At 40.5% G+C, this 20,977-nt stretch overlaps 1 protein-coding gene across 1 annotated transcript in view; it reads right to left on the reverse strand.

The window, feature by feature from the left end:
* The window catches only part of LYL1 (LYL1 basic helix-loop-helix family member), a gene marked incomplete at its 5' end in the record, with an annotated part of 44,143 nt that overhangs the window by 10,128 nt on the left and 13,038 nt on the right, over positions 1–20,977 (reverse strand). Inside the window, one exon of the mRNA XM_082256247.1 lies at positions 1,181–1,272. Within this exon, the coding sequence (XP_082112373.1) occupies positions 1,181–1,272 (92 nt within the window). The remainder of the gene's footprint in view (positions 1–1,180; positions 1,273–20,977) is intronic.

The raw sequence follows: 20,977 nt of genomic DNA on the forward strand, positions 1-20,977 counted from the left end.
ATACTAAAAGTGTAGCTCAAATCGGCGGAGACCCTTTTCGCGCGGGAGTCGGGGGGGAGGCTGTTTTTTTCTCATAAGGAGAGCAGCTTTATTGCTGCCCCCCCTGCAAAGTGCCGCCCTAGGCCTGGGCCTTGTTGGCCTAGGCCAGGATACAGCACTGCTAATGGGGCTATATTTGCTGCCATATAATATGCTTGTAAGTTGGGGACTGAGAAGCCGCCATTGATCCTATGAGCATATAAAACCTGTCTTTTTCCATTCGGGGACGTGTGAATCCCCAAATAAGTTTTAAAAGCTTGCACTGGTGGAATGGCAGAATGTACAAGGGATGGAGACTGGCAATACTCGAAAAAAGTATAGCAGTTTTGGGAGAAAATTCATTCAAACTGCAGCTATCCTGCCAAACCAGGATATTGGAAAATGAGACCAAGAGGAGAGCATGTCTGTCAATTTTCCAAATAAAGGTGGGAAGTTGGTCTGATATATTCCTTCGGACCTGGGGGTGAGCCGGATTCCTAAATAGGGCAAGGAAGAAAGCCACTGAAACAAAAAGGCTGTTCTCAGAGCAGCCAGTTCAGGAGGTGATAAATTAACTGACATTGCTTTAGACTTGGTGGGGTTAACAAGCAGACCCAAAAGGGATGCAAATGTGGCTAAAAGAGATAATAGGTAAGGCAAAGAAACTCTAGGTGATATCAGGGTCAAAGCCATAGGTTTTCATTGTGCACCAATACAACATTCCAGCCACCAGCATCCTAACAACCAATGACCGTCATTGGTTGATAAAGAGGACGTTGGGCACCTGCACAGCATCCTTGTTTACCCCTCCTGCCCCTCTCTGTCATCATTGGGGTCACATTAGCTGAGTGAGGGAGAGAAACTGAGTGAGAAGAGAAGTGCTGGAATACTAGTAAGTAGCAGTTTGCAAAGGTGTATTTACTTTGGAAGAATAAATTACCTCTGAGGTTGGCTGTCCTATGTGTGTGGATGTTGTTGCATTATGTAAAACTGTTAGTTTCATTTTTTAAATTTTAGAATAGGGTGCATCATTTTTAAAGGGTGCCTTGACGGAAAAAAGGTTGAAAAACACTGATATATCGCAAAGCTCAAGTCTTCTTGAACCACGTTTGGACAGCAGAGGACAGCAGTGAACACACGGTGCAAAGAAACCGTAGCATACCTAAGAATGGTGGCTCCACGACTTCAGTATGACTTCTCCTCTTAAATCTCCCAGCAAAGAGGGGGATCAGACTCGAGGCACAAATATAAGGACTGAAAAACAGAAACATAGAACATTTTGTTTTTAGTTTATTGAATATATCCAATAATACACTTCCATCACTGAAAATAATACTACTTCTTTTTAGGCCTCATGCACACTGGTTTCTTGTAAACGTTTCTCCTGACAGGAGAAAAATAACATTATAATCTCACCTAAGCTGCATTTTCTCAAACCAATTTAGGCGAGTTTAGCAGAGTTAACCACTTTAAGATCGGAAGATTTTCCCCCTTAATGACCAGGCCCTATTTTGCGGTTTTGGCACTGTGTTACTTTAACGGACAATTGCGTGGTCGTTTGAAGTTGTGCCCAAATAAAATTGATGTCCTTTTTTTCCCACAAATAGAGCTTTCTTTTTTTCTTTTGGTGGTATTTAATCACCTCTGTGATTTTTATTTTTTGCGCTATAAACAAAAAAATAGCAACAATTTATAAAAAAAAAAACAATATTTTTCACATTCTGCTATATGACATTCTCCGAAAAAAAAATGTAAAAATCAAAATTTTCTAACATTTTAGGCCAATTTGTTTTCTGCTACATATTTTTGGTAAAAAAAAAAAATTGCAATAAGCGTATTTTGATTGGTTTGCGCAAAAGTTATTGCGTCTACTAACTACGAGAAAAATTTATGTTATTTTTATATTTTTTTTTTTATTTTTTTTACTAGTAATGGTAGCAATCTGCATTTTTTTGCGGGAATGCGACATTGCAGTGGACAGATCGGACCCCTGACTGATATTTTTGACACTTTTAGGGGTACCAGTGACATTACTACAGTAATCAGTGCTATAAATATGCACTGTTCCTGTAATGACACTGGTAGGGTAGGGGTTAACATTATGGGTGATCAAGAGGTTAAACGTGAGCCTAGGGGAGTGATTCTAACTGTGGGGGGCGTGACTTCTGAAATGACCATAGAGACCTGTGATCATATATAGAAGGATCACATAGGCTCTATGATCATTGCAGGGAGAAGGACGGTGGGCTGACCAGCAGCTGGCCCGTTCTTCTCTCTCAGCGGGGAACGATCGCGGGTGTCAGGCGGCAATTGGAGCCGTCTGACACATCATTGGCTTCCCCGCTTACGAGCGGGGGCAGGAGCGCGCTGGCGGCAGCGCGTGCTAGCCCCCTAGCCCTCTGAGAGCGAGTGAGATATACCTACGTCACTTTGCCCAGGAGCGGCTGCCTGCCGCAGTATATCTGCGGTGGGCGGTCGTAAAGTGGTTAAGCAGTGTATAGAGTGAGGACAATTATTTATTTTATTGGTCAGAATTTTCATTTATTTTGGCCATTGAAATAAATAAACTCTGAAGTGCTAAGGCATTAAACAGCATTTACACATGTTTAACAGCGTTCAGTGTTTGTTGTGGTACAAAATACTTCTCCTGAACGCCATTTTAGGGCATTCAGAAAACATCCTCTAAACTCTCCTGCTACTAAACTGCTAAAAACGTCCAGGTGTGCAGGATAACATTTAAAGAGTTCAAGGGCAGAAAAAAAAAAAAATGTGAGTTTAACAGCAGCTGCGTGCAGCGTGCATGAGGCCCTAACATTTCAATCATGGAGCAATTATCTGCGATGATCAGCCCTGGACGCATACTGTCGCAGGTAATCAATCCAGGCGCAATTACATGTGAGCGGTCACAACGTAGCTGCAGGAGCTGTCAGCCTCCCATTGCTTTCACTCACACCTAATCGCCAGGAACCCCCAACTGGGTCCACCACATGTAATCACTAGTGGCCCCCTTCACAAGTGTAATACTTTTTCAGGCACTGACACGGAACTAGCAAACAGATTTGGCTTCACTTAGTGCATGCTCATAAGCTCTGATGGCCAGAATCAGGAAAGAAACCTGCATTTTCAGATCAGCAGCGTACATATATGTCACGGGACAGATTTCCTTAATGAGTCTTTAACATTTAAAAAAGCAAAAAGTAGCAAACCTGTGTGTATTTGAGGATTATACTATAGCTATTTTTTACATTTATATTTCAGCACAAAAATCAGTGTATATTCTAAGCTTCTTACACATGCGCACCTGACCCTGTGCAACACAAATTACCCTGCCTGAGAAGCCTAGGTATTGTATACAGCCACCTATAGACCCATAAATGGCTGTGCATGGCTGTACTTGGATTTTTTTTTAATATGCCCGTGGGTACACAAGTACCGCCATATACCCATGTACCAGTGCACAGCCATTCATGTCTATGAGCGGCTCTAAGCAACACTTGGGCTTCCTGGGTGAGGGAAACAGAATTTAAAGCGGTTGTAAACCCAAAAAGTAAAAAAAAAAAAAACCTGCAAGACAAAGGCATAATGAGCTAGTATGCATCGCATACTAGCTCATAATGTATTACTTACCTTAGAACGAAGCCCCGACACGGACCCTCGGACATCGCTGCGGGCGCCGCCATGATCCCTCGCCATCTCTTCCGGGTTCGGCGGCTCTGGCGCTGTGATTGGCCGGAGCCGCGATGACGTCACTCCCGCGTATGTGCAAAGAGACTTTTTCCCATTTTATATTTTATAATGTTTAGTTATATTTTTTTCACCAATAAAAAAAATATATTGATGTTATGTACTGTTTACAACTTTTTAGCCCCGACCGAATGAGTGCTTTAAGCCCTTGAAACATGCTAACTTAAGCCAGCTATAGACGGTTCGAATCTCGGCTGGTTTAACAGGAACCAGCCAAGATTCTAACCATGTATGGGCAGGCTGAATGAACCCAAGTTGATAGATCGATCAACTTGGGTACTACCAGCCTGTCAGGTTTTACAGGCAAATATTGCTAGCGACTACTCTAGCCGTTAGCAATAATCACTCTGTTCTCCCGGTGGGATTGGCTTCCCTCATTCCCCCCCCCAGGAAAAAACAATAGCTCAGTGGAAGGGTTTTTCTTTCCTGCAACCCGTGATTCTGCTCCGTCTATGGCCAGACTTACACTTTACGAGGAAATAAGTATACTTTGTGCCCCCTTAATGACCAGGCCCTATTTTGCGATTCGGCACTGCGTTACTTTAATGGACAATTGATGTCCTTTTTTCCCCACAAATATAGCTATAATTTTGAAAAAAAAAATATATATATTTTTCACATTCTGCTATATAACATTCCCAAAAAAAATGAAAAATCTAAATTTTTTAACATTTTAGGCCAATTTGTTTTCTGCTACATATTTTAGGTAAAGAAAAAAAAATCGCAATAAGCGTATTTTGATTGGTTTGCGCAAAAGTTATTGCGTCTACTAACTACGGGAAAGATTTATGTTATTTTTATAGTTTTTTTTTTTATTTTTTACTAGTAATGGTAGCAATCTGCAATTTTTTGTGGGAATGCGACATTGTGGTGGACAGATCGGACCCCTGACTGATATTTTTGACACTTTTGGGGGGACCAGTGACATTACTACAGTAATCAGTGCTAAAAATATGCACTGTTACTGTAATAATGCCATTGGCAGGGAAGGGGTTAACCCTGTTGGTGATCAAGGGGTTAAATGTAAGCCTAGGGGAGTGATTCTAACTGTGGGGGGGTTGGGCTTGTGAAATGATTATAGAGACATGTGATCCTATATAGCAGGATCACATAGTCTCTGTGATCATAGCAGTGAGAAGGACGGCTGTGTTTACATCAGTCGACCGTCCTACTCTGTCAGCGGGGAGAGATCGCCGGTGTCAGGCGGCAATCAGAGCCGCCTGACACATGCGCCGGCATTCCCGATGACGATCGGGGGCGGGAGCGCGCCCCTTGCTCCTCCCAGGCAAATGACGTACCCTTGCGTCGTTTTGCCTGGGAGAGCCACTATGCCACCGTATATATACAGTATGCGGTCGGCAAGTAGTTAAGCAATGGTGTGGTGCCCCTGACAATATGACAATAGACAAACACAATGTACTTAAGCTGAAAACATACAAACAATTCTAATTTCTCGTTTCTTTATTGAACATACCCATTCAACATTTACAATGTTGGAGGAAAAAAGTAATTGAACCCTTGGAGTTAATAGCCGGTTGAGCTTCCTTTTGCAGCAATGACTTCAAGCAAGTGCTTTGCAATTAGACCTGCACAAAGTTCAAGAGAAATTTCTGACCATTCCTCTTTACAAAACTGCTTCAGTTCAGACACATTTGTTGGATGAGTGGTGTGATTGTCTCTCTTGAGGTCATCCACGTCATCTCTATGGAGTTAAGATCTGAGCTCTGACTGGGCCACTCCAAAAGGCGCATTTTCTTTTTCTAAAGCCAGTCTATGGTGAATTTAATTCGATGCTTAGGGTCATTGTTCTGCTGCATCACCGAACATCTTCTAAGCCTCATCTGGCAGACAGCCATCCTGACATTATCCTGTAGGGTATCTTAGTGAAGGTCAAGGCCCTAAGGCAGCGAAGCAAGCCCACGCCATGATGTTACCTCCACCGTACTTCACCATTGGGATGATGATGTTGGTAAGCTGTGCCCTTTTTGTGCCCTATGTAGTGCTGAATATTCTTCCCAAACAATTTAACTTTTGTTTCATCGCCCCACAAAACATTTTCCCTGTAGTGTTGCAGTTTGCTAGGGTGCTCTTTTGCAAACTTCAGGGACACAGCAGTTTTTTTGGGGGGAGGAACAGTAGCTTCTTCTTGGAGGTTCTGCTATAGACATCTCACCTATTCAAAGACATATGTATGGTGGACTCATAGGGAATAGGATGTTTGCCAGTTCCATTTATATCTTCAAGCTGTTACTTGTGGGTTCTTTACCTAACTGAGATTCTGTGTTGGTCTTGGCAGTCATCTTGGCTGGACTCCCACTTCTAGGAAGAGTAACTAAAGTACTAAACTGTCTCCAATCATAGACAATTTGTCTGTCAACTGATGGATGACTAAACACTTTGAGATTGCTTTGTATCCCTTATGAACATCAACTACTCTACATCACATGTATTCAGAGAGCTCCTTTTTGCAACCCATGGTTCACATCAGCTGATGCTTCTTACGAACAGCACTCTTAAAATGTTTGAGTATCTTTTATCAGTAAAAGTAGCTCTAAACTACACTTCAACACTAATTTCAATAATTGGACTCCAGGTGTGCAAACTACTGACTTCAATTAGCTTTCATTGAAGTAATTAGTCTATGGATTCACTTACTTTTTCCTCCAACACTATGAATTTTAACCACTTAAGCCCCGGAGGATTTGGGACTTTCAGTGAGACCACACAATGGGATATGTCGTGTGTCTCCATCCCGGTTCAATAGGCATAAAGAGGAGGTTTGGGACTTTAAATGAAAGATACGACTAGGCTTGAGGGAAAATAAGAGTAACACATTTTTTTTTTAACTAGTAATGGCGGCGATCTGCGTTTTTTTTTTTTTGCAGGACTGCGACATTGCGGGGGAGAGATCGGACCCTTGACTGACATTTTTGACACTTTTGGGGGTACCAGTGACATTACTACAGTAATCAGTGCTATACATATGTAAAAATTACACTGGCAGGGAAGGGGTTAACTTTATTAGTGATCAGTGGGTTAAATGTATCCCTAGGGGCGTGATTTTAACTGTGGGGGGGCGTGGCTTGTGATGTAACCACAGAGTCATACGATCCTACATAGCAGGATTGTGTAGTCTCTGTAGTTACACCAGGGAGAATGACAGACGGCTTTGTTTACATCAGCCGCCTGCCTTTCTCCCTCTCCAGCGGGAGATCGCGAGTGACCCCCGGCTCCGATGTCAGGGAACGAGCGGGGGCGGGAGCGCCCCTCCGGCGGCACGCGCTCGCCCCCTAGAGACTCCCGAGTCCTGGGCGAGCGACATAGCCCTACGTCGGTTTGCCCAGGAGAGCCAGACTGCTGCAGTAAATAGTCGTGCGGTGGTCGGCAAGTGGTTAATGGGTGTGTTCAATAAAGACACAAGAAGTTAGAATTGTTTGTGTGTTCAACTTAAAGTATAACTAAAGGCAAAATGTTTTTTAGTTGTGGATAGCGTGGAAAGGGATTAGAATGCCTGCCAGTTTTTATTGTGCTCTGTGCCCCTGTTAAGGATATTCACCCTTTCTATTTGTCCTATTTACCGATATCATCAAAAGTGAAGGTGAGAAAAATTACGCAAATGTTGGGTTGTCCCCAAAAAAGTAACAGAGGGGAAATCTTCCAATGGGGACACTAGTTCTGGTGACCGCAGGTCACTAAGCTATTCCCTTTATTTACAGGGATTCCTGTGCCCCCCTTAAGGAGATCCACCCTTACTATTTGTCCTGTTTACTGTTTTCATCGAAAGTGAAGGTGAGAGAAATTACGCAAATGTTGGGTTGTCTCCAGAAAAGTAACAGAGAGGAAATCTTCCAATTGGGACACCAGGTCTGGAGACCGGCGGGTCACCAAGCAATTCCCTTTATTTACAGGGATTTCCTCTCACTTCCTGTTTGGCTATGAGACAGGAAGTGAAGGGAAATCTCCCCAATGGGATACAGATGGCGAAAAAAAATCTGATAGCGGTTATAACCCTCCCTTACTCTATCCAAAATAAAAAAAGAAAAACATTTTTGCCTATAGTTCTGCTTCAAGTGCTTTTGGCTCCATTCACACAAAAGTATCCACCACTTTAAGAAATGCCGTAAAATACTGCTCACCATTTTTAAAAAAAAATTTTGTCATTCACGAAAAAACATTTCTAAAATAGCGCATACAGTATTTTTCCAAAATATGCAGTACAGTATTTATCTCATAAAATCATGCAGTATTTTATCTCATGCAATATCCAGTGAAACGGGTTGTGCAGAGAGGAATTAGAGTCTCTATAAGTTTTTATTGCTAATAAAGAGGTTAAATGGTTTAAACCATTGAAATCTGCCTACAAACTAAAAAGAAAAAGTAATGGAACTTTAAATGAGGCCAGCCACTTTGTCCAAATTAGTATATAAAATACTGTTTAATATTGTTAATATCTATTGTTAATATTTTTATTATCTCAATAAAGCACCTTTTTGTGAGGAAAAAAAAATACATATAATGATGAATTTATTGAAAAAAACAGCAAAATAACAGCAGCATTCCAGGATCATAAAGTACATACTGACAATTTATAAATATAATAGGAAAATATAAAATACAGAGCTGACATGTAAAAATTCATAATTGGTAAAATAAATAAAAAAAAAAAAACTGGTACGTGATTATATATGAGTGATAAATATACAGAATGCACGACTGATGTAGATATAACACACAAAATTGTCTTGACATCCTAAAACAACGCGTTTCACGGAACCCTGTTCCCTTCATCAGGAGTGTGATGTAAGAAAATATTGAGAAAAATAAGCGTATTCGTTCCCCGTACGGGCCACCAAAAAAAATAATAATAATAATAAGTAAGCGTAAATATGAAACATGTAAGGAAATAATAATGCATGGTCCTAAAACAAAAATTATTACTCACAGGTCAGCTCAACACAAGAGACCAGCATCTAAAAGAAGGGGGTGAAAGGGTGTCAGACACACATTGAAATTTACCAACTCAATAATCCCCCGTACACACGTTCCGATAATCGTACGACAAAACTCGCTTTCAACCTGATCGCACGATAATCTGATCATTAGTACACAGCTTTCGACAGCCGATCACGACAGTTGGTCCAACAAAATCCGAAGGGACAAACAGGAAAACTTCTGTCGTACGACAGCTTATCGAACAATAATCGTTTTATCAGTACAGTATGTGTACGCTAAAAATCGATTGACAAATACCACGCATGATCGGAAATAGTCAAATGACGTTGCACGACGCAGGGGTCAGACGTATATGACATCACTTCCGATACGTAGCTACGAAAAATACACTTGGTCAGTGAATCGTACAAAGAAAATCTGATGGTTTGTACGCAGAGTTGGTTTCGATTTTTGTAACATGCAACAATTTGCGAAACATTAGTCGTACGATTATCGGAACGTGTGCACGGGGCATAAGTCAGTGCTGTTCCTGCAGTATATTTATACAAAATACCAGTCAAAGGGAAGATTTTTTCACAGGATACACTTATCAATAACAACTAATTTAAATTAAAGTATAACTAATGGCAAAACTTTTTTTTCTGGTTTGGATAGAGGGGACAGCAGTGGAAATCTAATAGGTGTTCTAATACCTCTCCACCCTATTCAAAACTTAAAAGAAAAAAAAAAAAAAAGTTTTTCCTTTAGTTATACTTTATTTTTTTATTTTGGATAGAGCAAAGGAGGGTTATAACCTCTGTCATATTTTTTTAGCAATCTTTGTCCCATTCTCTTCACTTCCTGTCCCATAGCCAAACAGGAAGTGAGAGGAAATACCCATAGGTGTGCGCACAGGGTGTGCCAGGTGTGCCCAGGCACACCCTAATCACCCTGTGCAGCACAGATTCCCCCTACTGCCCTGGCTCCCCTCTCCCTTACCCCCACAGATCTTCCGGCTTCCCTCCTCTCCAGCCGGCTGTTGCTGTGGGGATGTTTTAGGATGAGTGGGGAAAGGGGGCCGGTAAATATATAATTTGCCGGTCCCCTCCTTTTCTGAATGAACATCGTAAGTGATCGGTAGTGTGTGTTTGAGCTTTGGTGTGCACACCCTAATGCATTAGGCTGCGCACACCTATGGAAATACCTGTAAATTAAAAGAAATTAAGGTGACCAGAACTTGTTTCCTCATTGGATGATTTCCACCCTATTACTTTTCTGAAGACAGCCCAAAATGTGGGATTTTCTTTTACTTTCACTTTCAATGATAATGGTAAACAGGATAGAGAGGGGGAATCTCCTTAAAGAGGAAGTAAACCCTCCTCAGGAAGTTGTACCTATAGGTAAGCCTATGATAAGGCTTACCTATAGGTACTGTAAATATCTCCTAAACATGTACGGTTTAGGAGATATTTACCTTTAATGCAGCCAGTGACGTCACTGGCGCATGCGCTCTGAAGGAACGGCTGATCGTGCCGTTTCTTCAGAGCTCCGTGCCTTGACCGTCGGCTCCCGCGCGCGTGCGCAGGAGTGACGTCACCGCGGCTCCGGCCAATCAGATGGCCGGATGCCGCGATCCCGGAAGACGGGCGACTGAACATGTCGCTCGTCATACAGGTAAGAGAGCGGCACGGCGGGGGCTCGTTCTAAGGTAAGTATTTCATAATGAGCTAGTATGCGATGCATGTCTTTCTCTTGCAGGTTGCAAAAGAAAAAAAAAAACTTTTAACGAGTTTACAACCTCTTTAACGGGGGCACAGACAGCAATAAAAACTGACAATGGTTCTAATCCTTCTCTACTCTTTCCAAAATTTAAAAAAAAAAGTTTTGACTTTAGTTATACTTTCAGTAAATACAAAATATCTTTATAAATGTAAAATACTGAAATAAAATCACACACATATAGAAATACCCTTTTTCCACCAATAAAAAATACAACGTTGTAGAAGAAGGGTATTTATATCTGTGTGCAATTTGTTATACTATTTTCAATCAATATTTTACATTTATAAAGACATTTTGTATTTACTTAAAGTGATTGTAAATGATCACCTTGTAAACAACCCATTCAGTTTAAATTAGAAATATAAGGCAAAACATTTTTGTATAGATATAAAAAATAATTATAAATATACTTTTCCCTGTTTTAAAGGTCAAGGATCTCCAAACAACGGCCCTCCAGCTGATGCGGAACTAAACGTCCCATGAGGCATTGTAAAACTCTGACATGTACAGACGTGACTAGGCATGATGGGAACTGTAGTTCCTGAACAACTGGAGGGCCATAGTTTGGAGACCCCTGTTATAGCTGATCACATTCCCTCTATTCTCAGCTGCATAAGACCCAGGGGGAGGAGAAGCAGCAGCACACTGAGCTTCCCAGTAAATGGCTGTGTAGTGGGGGGAGTGTCAGGACAAGTCTGATCATTGGAGGAGAGCAGGCTGAGTTCCCAGCACAGCTGGAGAACTGACCGCGTTGTGCTCTCCTGCTTAGTGTGGTCAGTTTTTATTATGAAAACAGAGGGACTGGCAGGAACACCAGAGATTTCACACAAAGGAAGCAATACAAAGAGAACAGGATAATTTCCCACACAAGTGCACGGCACAGCAGGAACATATCAGGAATATGAAGTTTTGGGGTAACAAACGCTTTAAAGAAGAACTATAGGCAAAACTTTTTTTTTTTGGATAGAGCAAGGGAGGATTAAAATAAAACCCCATGTCAGATTTTTTTTCGCCATCTTTGTCCAATTGCAGGGATTCCCTTCCTGTCCCTTAGCCAAACAGGAAGTGAAAGGAAATCTTTGCAAATTAAGGGAATCCCTTAGGGACCCCAGGTCACCAGAGCTAGTGTCCCCATTGGAAGATTTCCCCTCTATCATTTTTCTGGAGACAACCCAACCCTGGAGACAACCCAAAATTTGGGATTTTCTTTTATTTTCAAAGATATTAATAAACTGGACAAACAGAGAGGGGGAATAATCCATAACAGGGGCACAGACAGCAATAAACCTGACAGGTGTTCTAAAAGTTTTTCCTTTAGTTATACTTTAAGTGCCGGTTCACACTTATGCGATGCGGGAAGGCTGCAAATTCGCAGCCTGTTCCCGCATCGCAAACGCACATCTGGCAGTTCACACTGCCATATGCGATACGCTGGGGGTGTCAATGAAATGTTAACGACACCCCCAGTTTGATCGCATATCGCAGTGCAATCTGACAGTTCGCACAGGATCGGATCGCACAAGTGTGAACCACTATGCGATCCGATCCTGATGCGGCTGAAAAAAAGGGTCATGTGCGACTTTGCTGAGGGTGCAGTGCGAATTAAGCATACAAAGTGTATGGCTGAATTCACACCGCACAGCCAATTGCATGTAATGAAGGAGCAGTGCGCTCCGACATTACATGCGATCGCCGCAGCCGCATCAATGTGAACCGGCACTCAGTAAATCTATCCCAATGATTTCCATATTTCCATATTTATGTTTCCATGCAATATTGTTGAGAGAACTGATCCAATAAAGCAGAGACTCTTTAAAATAGGCTATTAAATGTTTCACATTCCCTAAATACTGCATGCCTGGATCACTACTTAATTACTGCATGCATGTCATTATTTATTTTATTCTGTGAATTGAGTTTATTGCTTTTTTATGCGGTATTTAACAATCTACTTTAGTGAATGAAGTTCATTGTGTCTGTCTATTGTTGTGACTTTGAAATATATGTGAAAGGAAAAGTGCGCTGATTAAGTAGTGGGAAGCTGCTACCTTAGAATATTGAATAGTGTATTGGGTAAATGTTGTGAATCAGGTGCGCTAACCAAATAAAAAATAAATCATATATGTCAAAACATAAGTGATAAAGTCTATAGTGAGACAATCAATAGGTGCTGGTGATATGATAAGGAATGCACGATTACAAAAATATGTAAATCAATTGAAAGCATCAATCAAAACATTGAAAACACCAGTGAATATCAGGCAATAGTGTCCATCCAAATAAAGTGTCAAAAACAGTCCCAATGGAATGTACACAGTGAATAAAAAGTCCGAATCCAAAATGTCTTGTGAAGAAACAATTAAACCGAAATGTGTAGACCACGTGAATAAGAATTCAGCATCCCACCACCAGCTTAACTTCTTACCAGAAAGTTGGAATTTAACCACTTTACCGCTAAGTACTGTAATAGTACTGCGGCAAAGTGGCTCGTTCCCGTCTGACGACGTAGACCTACGTCGTCAGACTCCTCCCCTGTAGGCGGCGCTCGCGCGCCGCCGGAGGCGCGCTCCCGCTGTTTTCATTCACAGCGGGAGTCGGGCCAGGGGAGGAACAGCGGCGATCGCCGCTGCTCTGCCCCGATCGTCGGGGATCTAGTGTGGAGATCCGCCCGCCTGTGTAAACACAAGCGGGCGGATCTCCTCAGTGACAGGGAGTGACAGATCGGAGTGTTAAGCATAGCTGGACATCTGATCTGTCCCTGTCTCACAAAGTCACCTCCCCCCCCACACATCAGTAAGCACCAGGCATACATTAACCCCTCCCTCTCCAATAAAGTTAACCCCCTTCCCTGCCAGTGTCATTTTTACAGTAACAGTGCATATTTATAGCACTGATTACTGTAGTAATGTCACTGGTACCCCCAAAAGTGTCAAAAATGTCAGTCAAGGGTCCGATCTGTCCGCCGCAATGTCACAGTCCCGCAAAAAAAAGCGCAGATCGCCGCCATTACGCGTTAAAAAAAAACACCAAAAATGACAAAAATCTTTCCCTTTGTTAGTAAACGCAATAACTTTTGCGCAAACCAATCAAAATACGCTTATTGCGATTTTTTTTACCAAACATAGGTAACAGAAAACAAATTGGCCAAAAATTTAAACAAAAATTGTTTTTTACATCTTTTTTGGGGGGAATTTCATATAAAAAAATGTGAAAAATATTGTTATTTTCTCAAAATAAACGCTCTTTTTTTGTTTATAGCGCAAAAAGTAAAAATCGCACAGGTGATCAAATACCACCAAAAGAAAGCTCTGTTTGTGGGAAAAAAAGGACGTCAATTTCGTTTGGGTACGGCGTCGCACGACCGCGCAATTGTCAGTTAAAGTCGCACAGCACCGAATCGCAAAAAGTGGCCCAGACGTAAGACAGCAAAATGCTCTAGTGGTAAAGTGGTTAAGGGCATGTAGAAAAGGCTCTGCTCCAGAGATCATACAGTAAAAAAAAAAGAGACCCAAACGGATTAAGCCACTAACGTTTCCCAGATGGAAAGAAGGAGAGTAGCTGGCCTCTTACCGGATAATTAATTACTTGGGCTGTAAGTGATCATACATTCCTGTCCTGCATAGGGTAGGTGTAGGAAGGATCTCTGGTAGACTCTCATATATCTTGTCCTCAATCTCTCCGCTCCTCCGGACAGCGCTGCCTCAGGAGCGGAGAGATTGAGGACAAGATATATGAGAGTCTACCAGAGATCCTTCCTACACCTACCCTATGCAGGACAGGAATGTATGATCACTTACAGCCCAAGTAATTAATTATCCGGTAAGAGGCCAGCTACTCTCCTTCTTTCCATCTGGGAAACGTTAGTGGCTTAATCCGTTTGGGTCTCTTTTTTTTTTACTGTATGATCTCTGGAGCAGAGCCTTTTCTACATGCCCTTAAATTCCAACTTTCTGGTAAGAAGTTAAGCTGGTGGTGGGATGCTGAATTCTTATTCACGTGGTCTACACATTTCAGTTTAATTGTTTCTTCACAAGACATTTTGGATTCGGACTTTTTATTCACTGTGTACATTCCATTGGAACTGTTTTAGTCACTTTATTTGGATGGACACTATTGCCTGATATTCACTGGTGTTTTCAATGTTTTGATTGATGCTTTCAATTGATTTACATATTTTTGTAATTGTGCATTCCTTATCATATCACCAGCACCTATTGATTGTCTCCCTATAGACTTTATCACTTTTGTTTTGACATATATGATTTATTTTTTATTGTTGTGACTTAGATGGGGCTCAGATCACATTTTATGGAAAATTAAACCAGAAAAACAGTAAATTCTCAGGGGTTCACATACTTTTTCCTGACATTGTAATTTGTGTTCCACTTCTCATTTTTCTACAGGAAACAGACACATTGATATGGCGGACCTTGAAATTTGGATTTATTCTTTTCGATGGGCAAGATTGTAAATTCTTTTGGAATAATGTTTTGTAGAAAGGGTTGTTCATAGGAAAGATCATTGACATATTTAGAGACTGCTGGCTAACCGTTACACACATATGACAAACAATTTCCCGTCAAGGATTTTCCAATCTTATCGGAAATTTTCATAGTATACAGTATATAAATATTTCACTTTTGTAATATCGCAACAGCATTTGCTGTTTATACTTGACTTTACCCACATTTTAATATAATCATTAGTTCAGTCATATGATCATAATTAATTAAATAAAAATAATATACATTTATAATATTGAAATAAATAAATATTTATCATAATTCAAATTGTAAAACCACGCTAAAGATGAATGAAAAATGTCCAGCCTATCCAATTAGTTTCACTTTCATTTGAACATAAAAAAAAAAAAAAATCAAACAAAAATTTACCCTTAAATGTCTCAATTTTTCAAAATTTTTTTTGGGCAGTTTAGTGGAAAATCTAAAAGAGTAAACTATTGAAAATGTTTAACATTTACGCAGCCATCTTTATGTCTACAGAATAGGTAGGTAGCCATATGTAAGTTATTTCTACTTTTATGGTTACTGTGTCAACAAAGTAATGTATATCTAAATCCAAGCACAAAAATGTAATATACTTCAGTTTACAAGTCCTTACATATGGTGGCTGCATAAGGGCCCTTTCACACGGGCGCTCCGTATGTCCGCAAATCATCCTATTTTTTTGTGGATGATTTGCGGACATAATGTAAGTCTATGGCATTGCGGATGTCAGCGGAATACCATCCGCTGACATCCGATTTTCCTCCTGTCAGTTCTGTTCCGTTTTTTGGAACTGAAAAAATCCTATTTTTGTTCCGTTCAAAAAACGGAAAGGAAGGAAAATCGGATGTCAGCGGTGTCATCCGCTGACATCCGCAATCCCCATAGACTTACATTAGGTCCGCATATCATCCGTAAACGGATGGGATGATATGCGGACCTAAGGAGCGGATGACAGAAATGTCATCCGCTCCGTGAAAAAAAAAAAAAAAAAAGTCCCGCAGCGGACCTTTCACACGGAAAGCCCGTGTGAAAGAGCCCTTAGTGTTCTTTTTTACTGAATTTTCCCCCTTTTTTCACCTGGTAATCCAACAAACAACACATTTCCTGACTCTTCATAGCTACATTCCCTCCTCCACTGTATTTGTTGATTGAAAAATGCTTGTTACCCAGGTTGGACTTCAGACATGTCAGCCTTTGTCCACCTCCATTATATAGGGAATGATGGGATTAGTAGTTCTAGGGAAAAAAGATACGATTTTTTTGCTATTTGTTAATCTCACATAAAGTGACAAGCGCACTATATTTCTGGCAAGATCAACAGATATTTTCTATACTTGCTGAAAATGTTTTTTAGCCTAAAAAAAAGAAAACAAATGCAGCACTGAATTTAAGGCAGGCCATAGATGGTGCAAATTTCTTCTGTGTTTGCAGGAAAAAATTTGTTAGATTTCCCCATCAACATAATCAGTGCTGACAGGGAAAACCCTCCTGCCGAGCTTTTGTCTGCTCCTGGCAGGGGGGCAGGGGAAGCCACCCCGACCAGGAGAAGACAATGATTATTTCTAGCTGCCACTAGCGATAATCGCAAGTAAATCTGGCAGGCTGGTTGTAGTCACGTTGATCAAACAATCAACTTGGTACATTCAGCCTGCCCATGCACGGTTCAAATCTCGGACAGTCCTGCTGAACCAGCTGAGATTTGAACCGTCTATGGCCAGCTTAAGGGTTGGTTATCTGAAATATATACATATTTGTTTTTGGTTGTAGATGTACCTAAAGTCATTGGTGTGTTCTTTTTAAAACCCATTCATATCGTAATGCAGTGCTCTGCAACAGGTTTTTGTGCATTGAGGAGCACTGTATTGGACAGATCTCAAAATGAACAAGCTGTCAATAAACCATAACAAATTAAAAAAAACTAGGTCCTACATATTTTGTTGATTGGGGGGTGATTCTTGCGCTGTCCTGGGAGGTGTTATAGTTAACATATGTCTACCCTCGATGCTGCCCGTACCGTTACTGTTGACCATACAGTTATATTAAGTAAGTAAAGGGGGGGGGGGTACCTGAAGAAGCGGTAACGTGACGTAACGCGTAGGGCAGAGTGAGCACCGGAAGTGACGTTGCGGGACACGGAGGAGAAGTCCCGAGGCTTTGAAAACCGGAGAAAGTGATTTTAACTGTGAGTGATATTATTTTTTCAATTAAAATACTTGAAAATACTACACTATGTGGGCCCTATTATTTTGAGATCCGAGAAGAGATCGGAGCGCCAACCCGGAGTATATCCCGGCAAGTGTATACCACACTCTGAGCCTGAGAGAGGAGAGGATATAGAAGCAAGGCACAGCATATTAAATCCAAAGGCTCATCACTAGTAGCATTGAGGTGAGCAGTTAGCACACCTAGATGTGTTGAGCACAGAAGACCACGAAATCGCACCAGGTGTATAGGTGGAAGGAATTATCCTTTTTTTTATCACTGAAGAAGAATAACTTATTATTTGGACACTTGATCACTTTAAATGAACTTTGTTATTTATGCAGTTTAATTTTAATATATATTTGATTTAATTCCTATGAAGAAATGCTGGGATAATCTATTGATTGACACGAAGCACTTTGTTATATCACCAAAAGCACTGAAATACAGGTTAATATATATTATTTTTACACCATAAGCACTCTTATATTTATTATGTTCACATCACCATAATTTTTTGAAGACAATTTCCCCATTTTATGATTATTTTTATGAAAATATTTTTTTCAATTTTATTTATTGATCAATAATTGCACTTTATATATATATATATATTTATTTCTCTAGAGAACTTATTTAATACACGGTATTTTCACAGTATCACCTTATGCACTTTATAGACTGTATTTATACTGTTTGTTTATTCAATCATCTATTTTGTTGTTTAACCAAGACCATCATTATTTATATACTTCATCGATAGGTATATTTAAATTACATTTTTTATCATAATTTATTTATCCACATTTTTCAGTATCTTTATATACACATAATACCCCTGAAGCGCAGTACTCCCCCCCCCCCCCCCCTTTACTTAGGTCCTACATATTGTTTTGTAACCCACATGGCAAAGCAACACACAGCTGTGCACTCTAGTGTGATGCAATGCAGAGGTGCATTGGCGTGCAATTAACTTGTATTGCAATGCGCATCTACAGTGCGTTGCAGTAATGAGCTTAAAATCATGGTCACGGAGCACATTATAACATGAAAAAAAAAAATTCAAGGTAACAGAAGTCCCCCAACCCCAGCGCTTATGAAGCACAGGATTCCAAAACTCAATGTTATACAATTGGAGGAGGAGGACAGGTGAAGGACACCGAGTGGAAGGAGCAGGTTATGTAATTTGTTTGTTTGGAAATGCTGTGAAATCTTTTATCCACTGTGAGTGCATTTTTTGAAGGAGGTCTTTGGCTATGAAATAAATCTTATTTGACTATATTATGCTCTGTAGTCCCTTATTTTCTTCCCATATGATTCTGAGTTCTATTGCTCTGGGCCTATTGTTATCCAATGGTGGAATATTAACCACTTTACCACCGGAGGATTTTGCTGTCTTACGTCCAGGCCACTTTTTGCGATTCGGCGATGTGCGACTTTAACTGAAAATTGCGCAGTGGTGCGACGCTGTACCCAAACTAAATTTACGTCCTTTTTTTCCCACAAATAGAACTTTCTTTTGGTGGTATTTGATCACCTGTGCGATTTTTACTTTTTGCGCTATAAACAAAAAAAGAGCGTAAATTTTGAAAAAATAACAATATTTTTAACATATTTTTATATGAAATTCCCCCCAAAAAAATGTAAAAATCAATTTTTTTTTTACATTTTTGGCCAATTTGTTTTCTGCTACCTATGTTTGGTAAAAAAAAATCACGATAAGCGTATTTTGATTGGTTTGCGCAAAAGTTATTGCGTTTACTAACTACGGGAAAGATTTCTGTCATTTTTGGTGTTTTTTTTTTTAACGCGTAATGGCGGCGATCTGCAATTTTTTTGCGGGACTGCGACATTGCGGCGGACAGATCGGACCCTTGACTGATATTTTTGACACTTTTGGGGTTACCAGTGACATTACTACAGTAATCAGTGCTATATATATATGCACTGTTACTGTAAAAATGACACTGGCAGGGAAGGGGTTAATTTTATTGGAGAGGGAGGGGTTAATGTATGCCTGGTGCTTACTGAAGTGTGTGGGGGGAGGTGACTGAGTGACACAGGGACAGATCGGATATTCAGCTATGCTGAACCATGCTATCTGTCCCTGCCTGTCACTTAGGAGATCCGCCCGCTCTGTTTACATAAGCGGGCGGATCTCCTCACTCGATTCCCCGACGATCGGGGAAGAGCGGCGGCGATCCCCTGCCCCGACTCCTGCTGTGACTGAAAACAGCGGGAGCGCGCCTCCGGTGGCGCGCGAGCGCCGGCTACAGGGGGAGGAGTCCAGCGACGTAGGTCTACGTCGCTGGACAGTATCGAGCCACATTGCTGCAGAAGCAGCAATGTGAGCAGTGGCCAAGTGGTTAACACAGAATGAGATCCCTACTTCAGTTTTGTGATCATCAGAATATTCCCCATGAGGGGTGATTGATATGAGGCTTAATTAACCAGTTTTCCGGTGAATATCTATTGGGAAGTGCACACGTGGAGTGGTGAAGGCACTTTCATTGATTAAATCATTTGGAGGACTCAATATGGGATGGATTGACAAACTTTGTTCATGACTCACTGTTTGAAAAGACACGTGGTGTTATCTAGACAATATTAGGGAGCCATGTTAAACATTTTAATTGCTTTTTCATTAATTGAAATGTTCTATTGTTTTACATTATAACATGTGTTATGGAATGAATGAGCCCTTATTAGCATACTGAGATTCAATATATAAGCTACACTTATTTATGTAATAGCCACACTTGTATAAAGTACTTGAAACCCATACTTGAGTAAAAGTACAAGTGCTCGATCAAAAAGTGACTTGAGTAGAAGTACTAAAGTATTCAACATTTTTTGTACTTAAGTATTGCAAGTAGTTTTTTTTTAAAAATTGCTACTCAAGTACTGAAAGTAAAAGTACAAGTACTGTGTTATGTAGTTTTTAAAGAAAGAAGTCAAAAGTTTGAACATCATATTGTTTTTTATTATTTCAAATGATTAACCCAAAGGACAATCACAATTCCTTTGACTGTACACACGACATTATACACATTTTTTTGAACTTCATGAAACCTGCCATCTACTGTTCTGGCAGTGGTAATTTTTATGTTATATGAATAAAGCCGGCACACGAAGAGTCTTCTTCCAAGTAAAATGCTTTATTCCAACATGGATAGCGGTGACAACATGACAGATGCTGACGCGTTTCGGCTTTACGCCTTCCTCATAGCATGTACATGTACAATAAAATCAAACTTATATAGTGTGAAAACTGCTCCTAAGACTAGGGGCGGTGCATACTTAATTGCAATTAACATCAATACATAACACCAGTGGTCATTTTTATAATTGTAACGATTAACTATGCAGCACAAAAAAAAAATATCGGAGTAGAAGTATTGAAATCATCGAAAAATGTAGTGAAGTAAAAGTGGAAGTAGGAGAAAAAAAATTCTACTCCAGGAAAGTACAGATACCGCCTTTCGGGAATTAAGTACAGTAGTAAAGTAGTTCTACTTAGTTACTATACATCTCTGGTAATAGCTTGTGCAATGTCCTGCAAAAAAAGAATTTTAGAATCCTAAAAATTAAAAGAAATCTGTAGACAGCCATAATTATCTAAGATTACAAGCATGGCAGTGTTCTGTATTTTGCTGTGTCCGGGATGTCCCCAGAAACCTCATTTCCTGCTTGAGTCATTGCCTCGTTGCTTTTCCCAGAAGTCCAGTGACAAGCATCCTCTGCAATTCGTTCTTGGTGAGATACTTTCTAAGGCAAATGCCTGCTTAAAG

This window comes from Pelophylax lessonae (assembly GCF_965119305.1).
Source record: "Pelophylax lessonae genome assembly, chromosome: 4".
Classification (NCBI taxonomy): domain Eukaryota; kingdom Metazoa; phylum Chordata; class Amphibia; order Anura; family Ranidae; genus Pelophylax; species Pelophylax lessonae.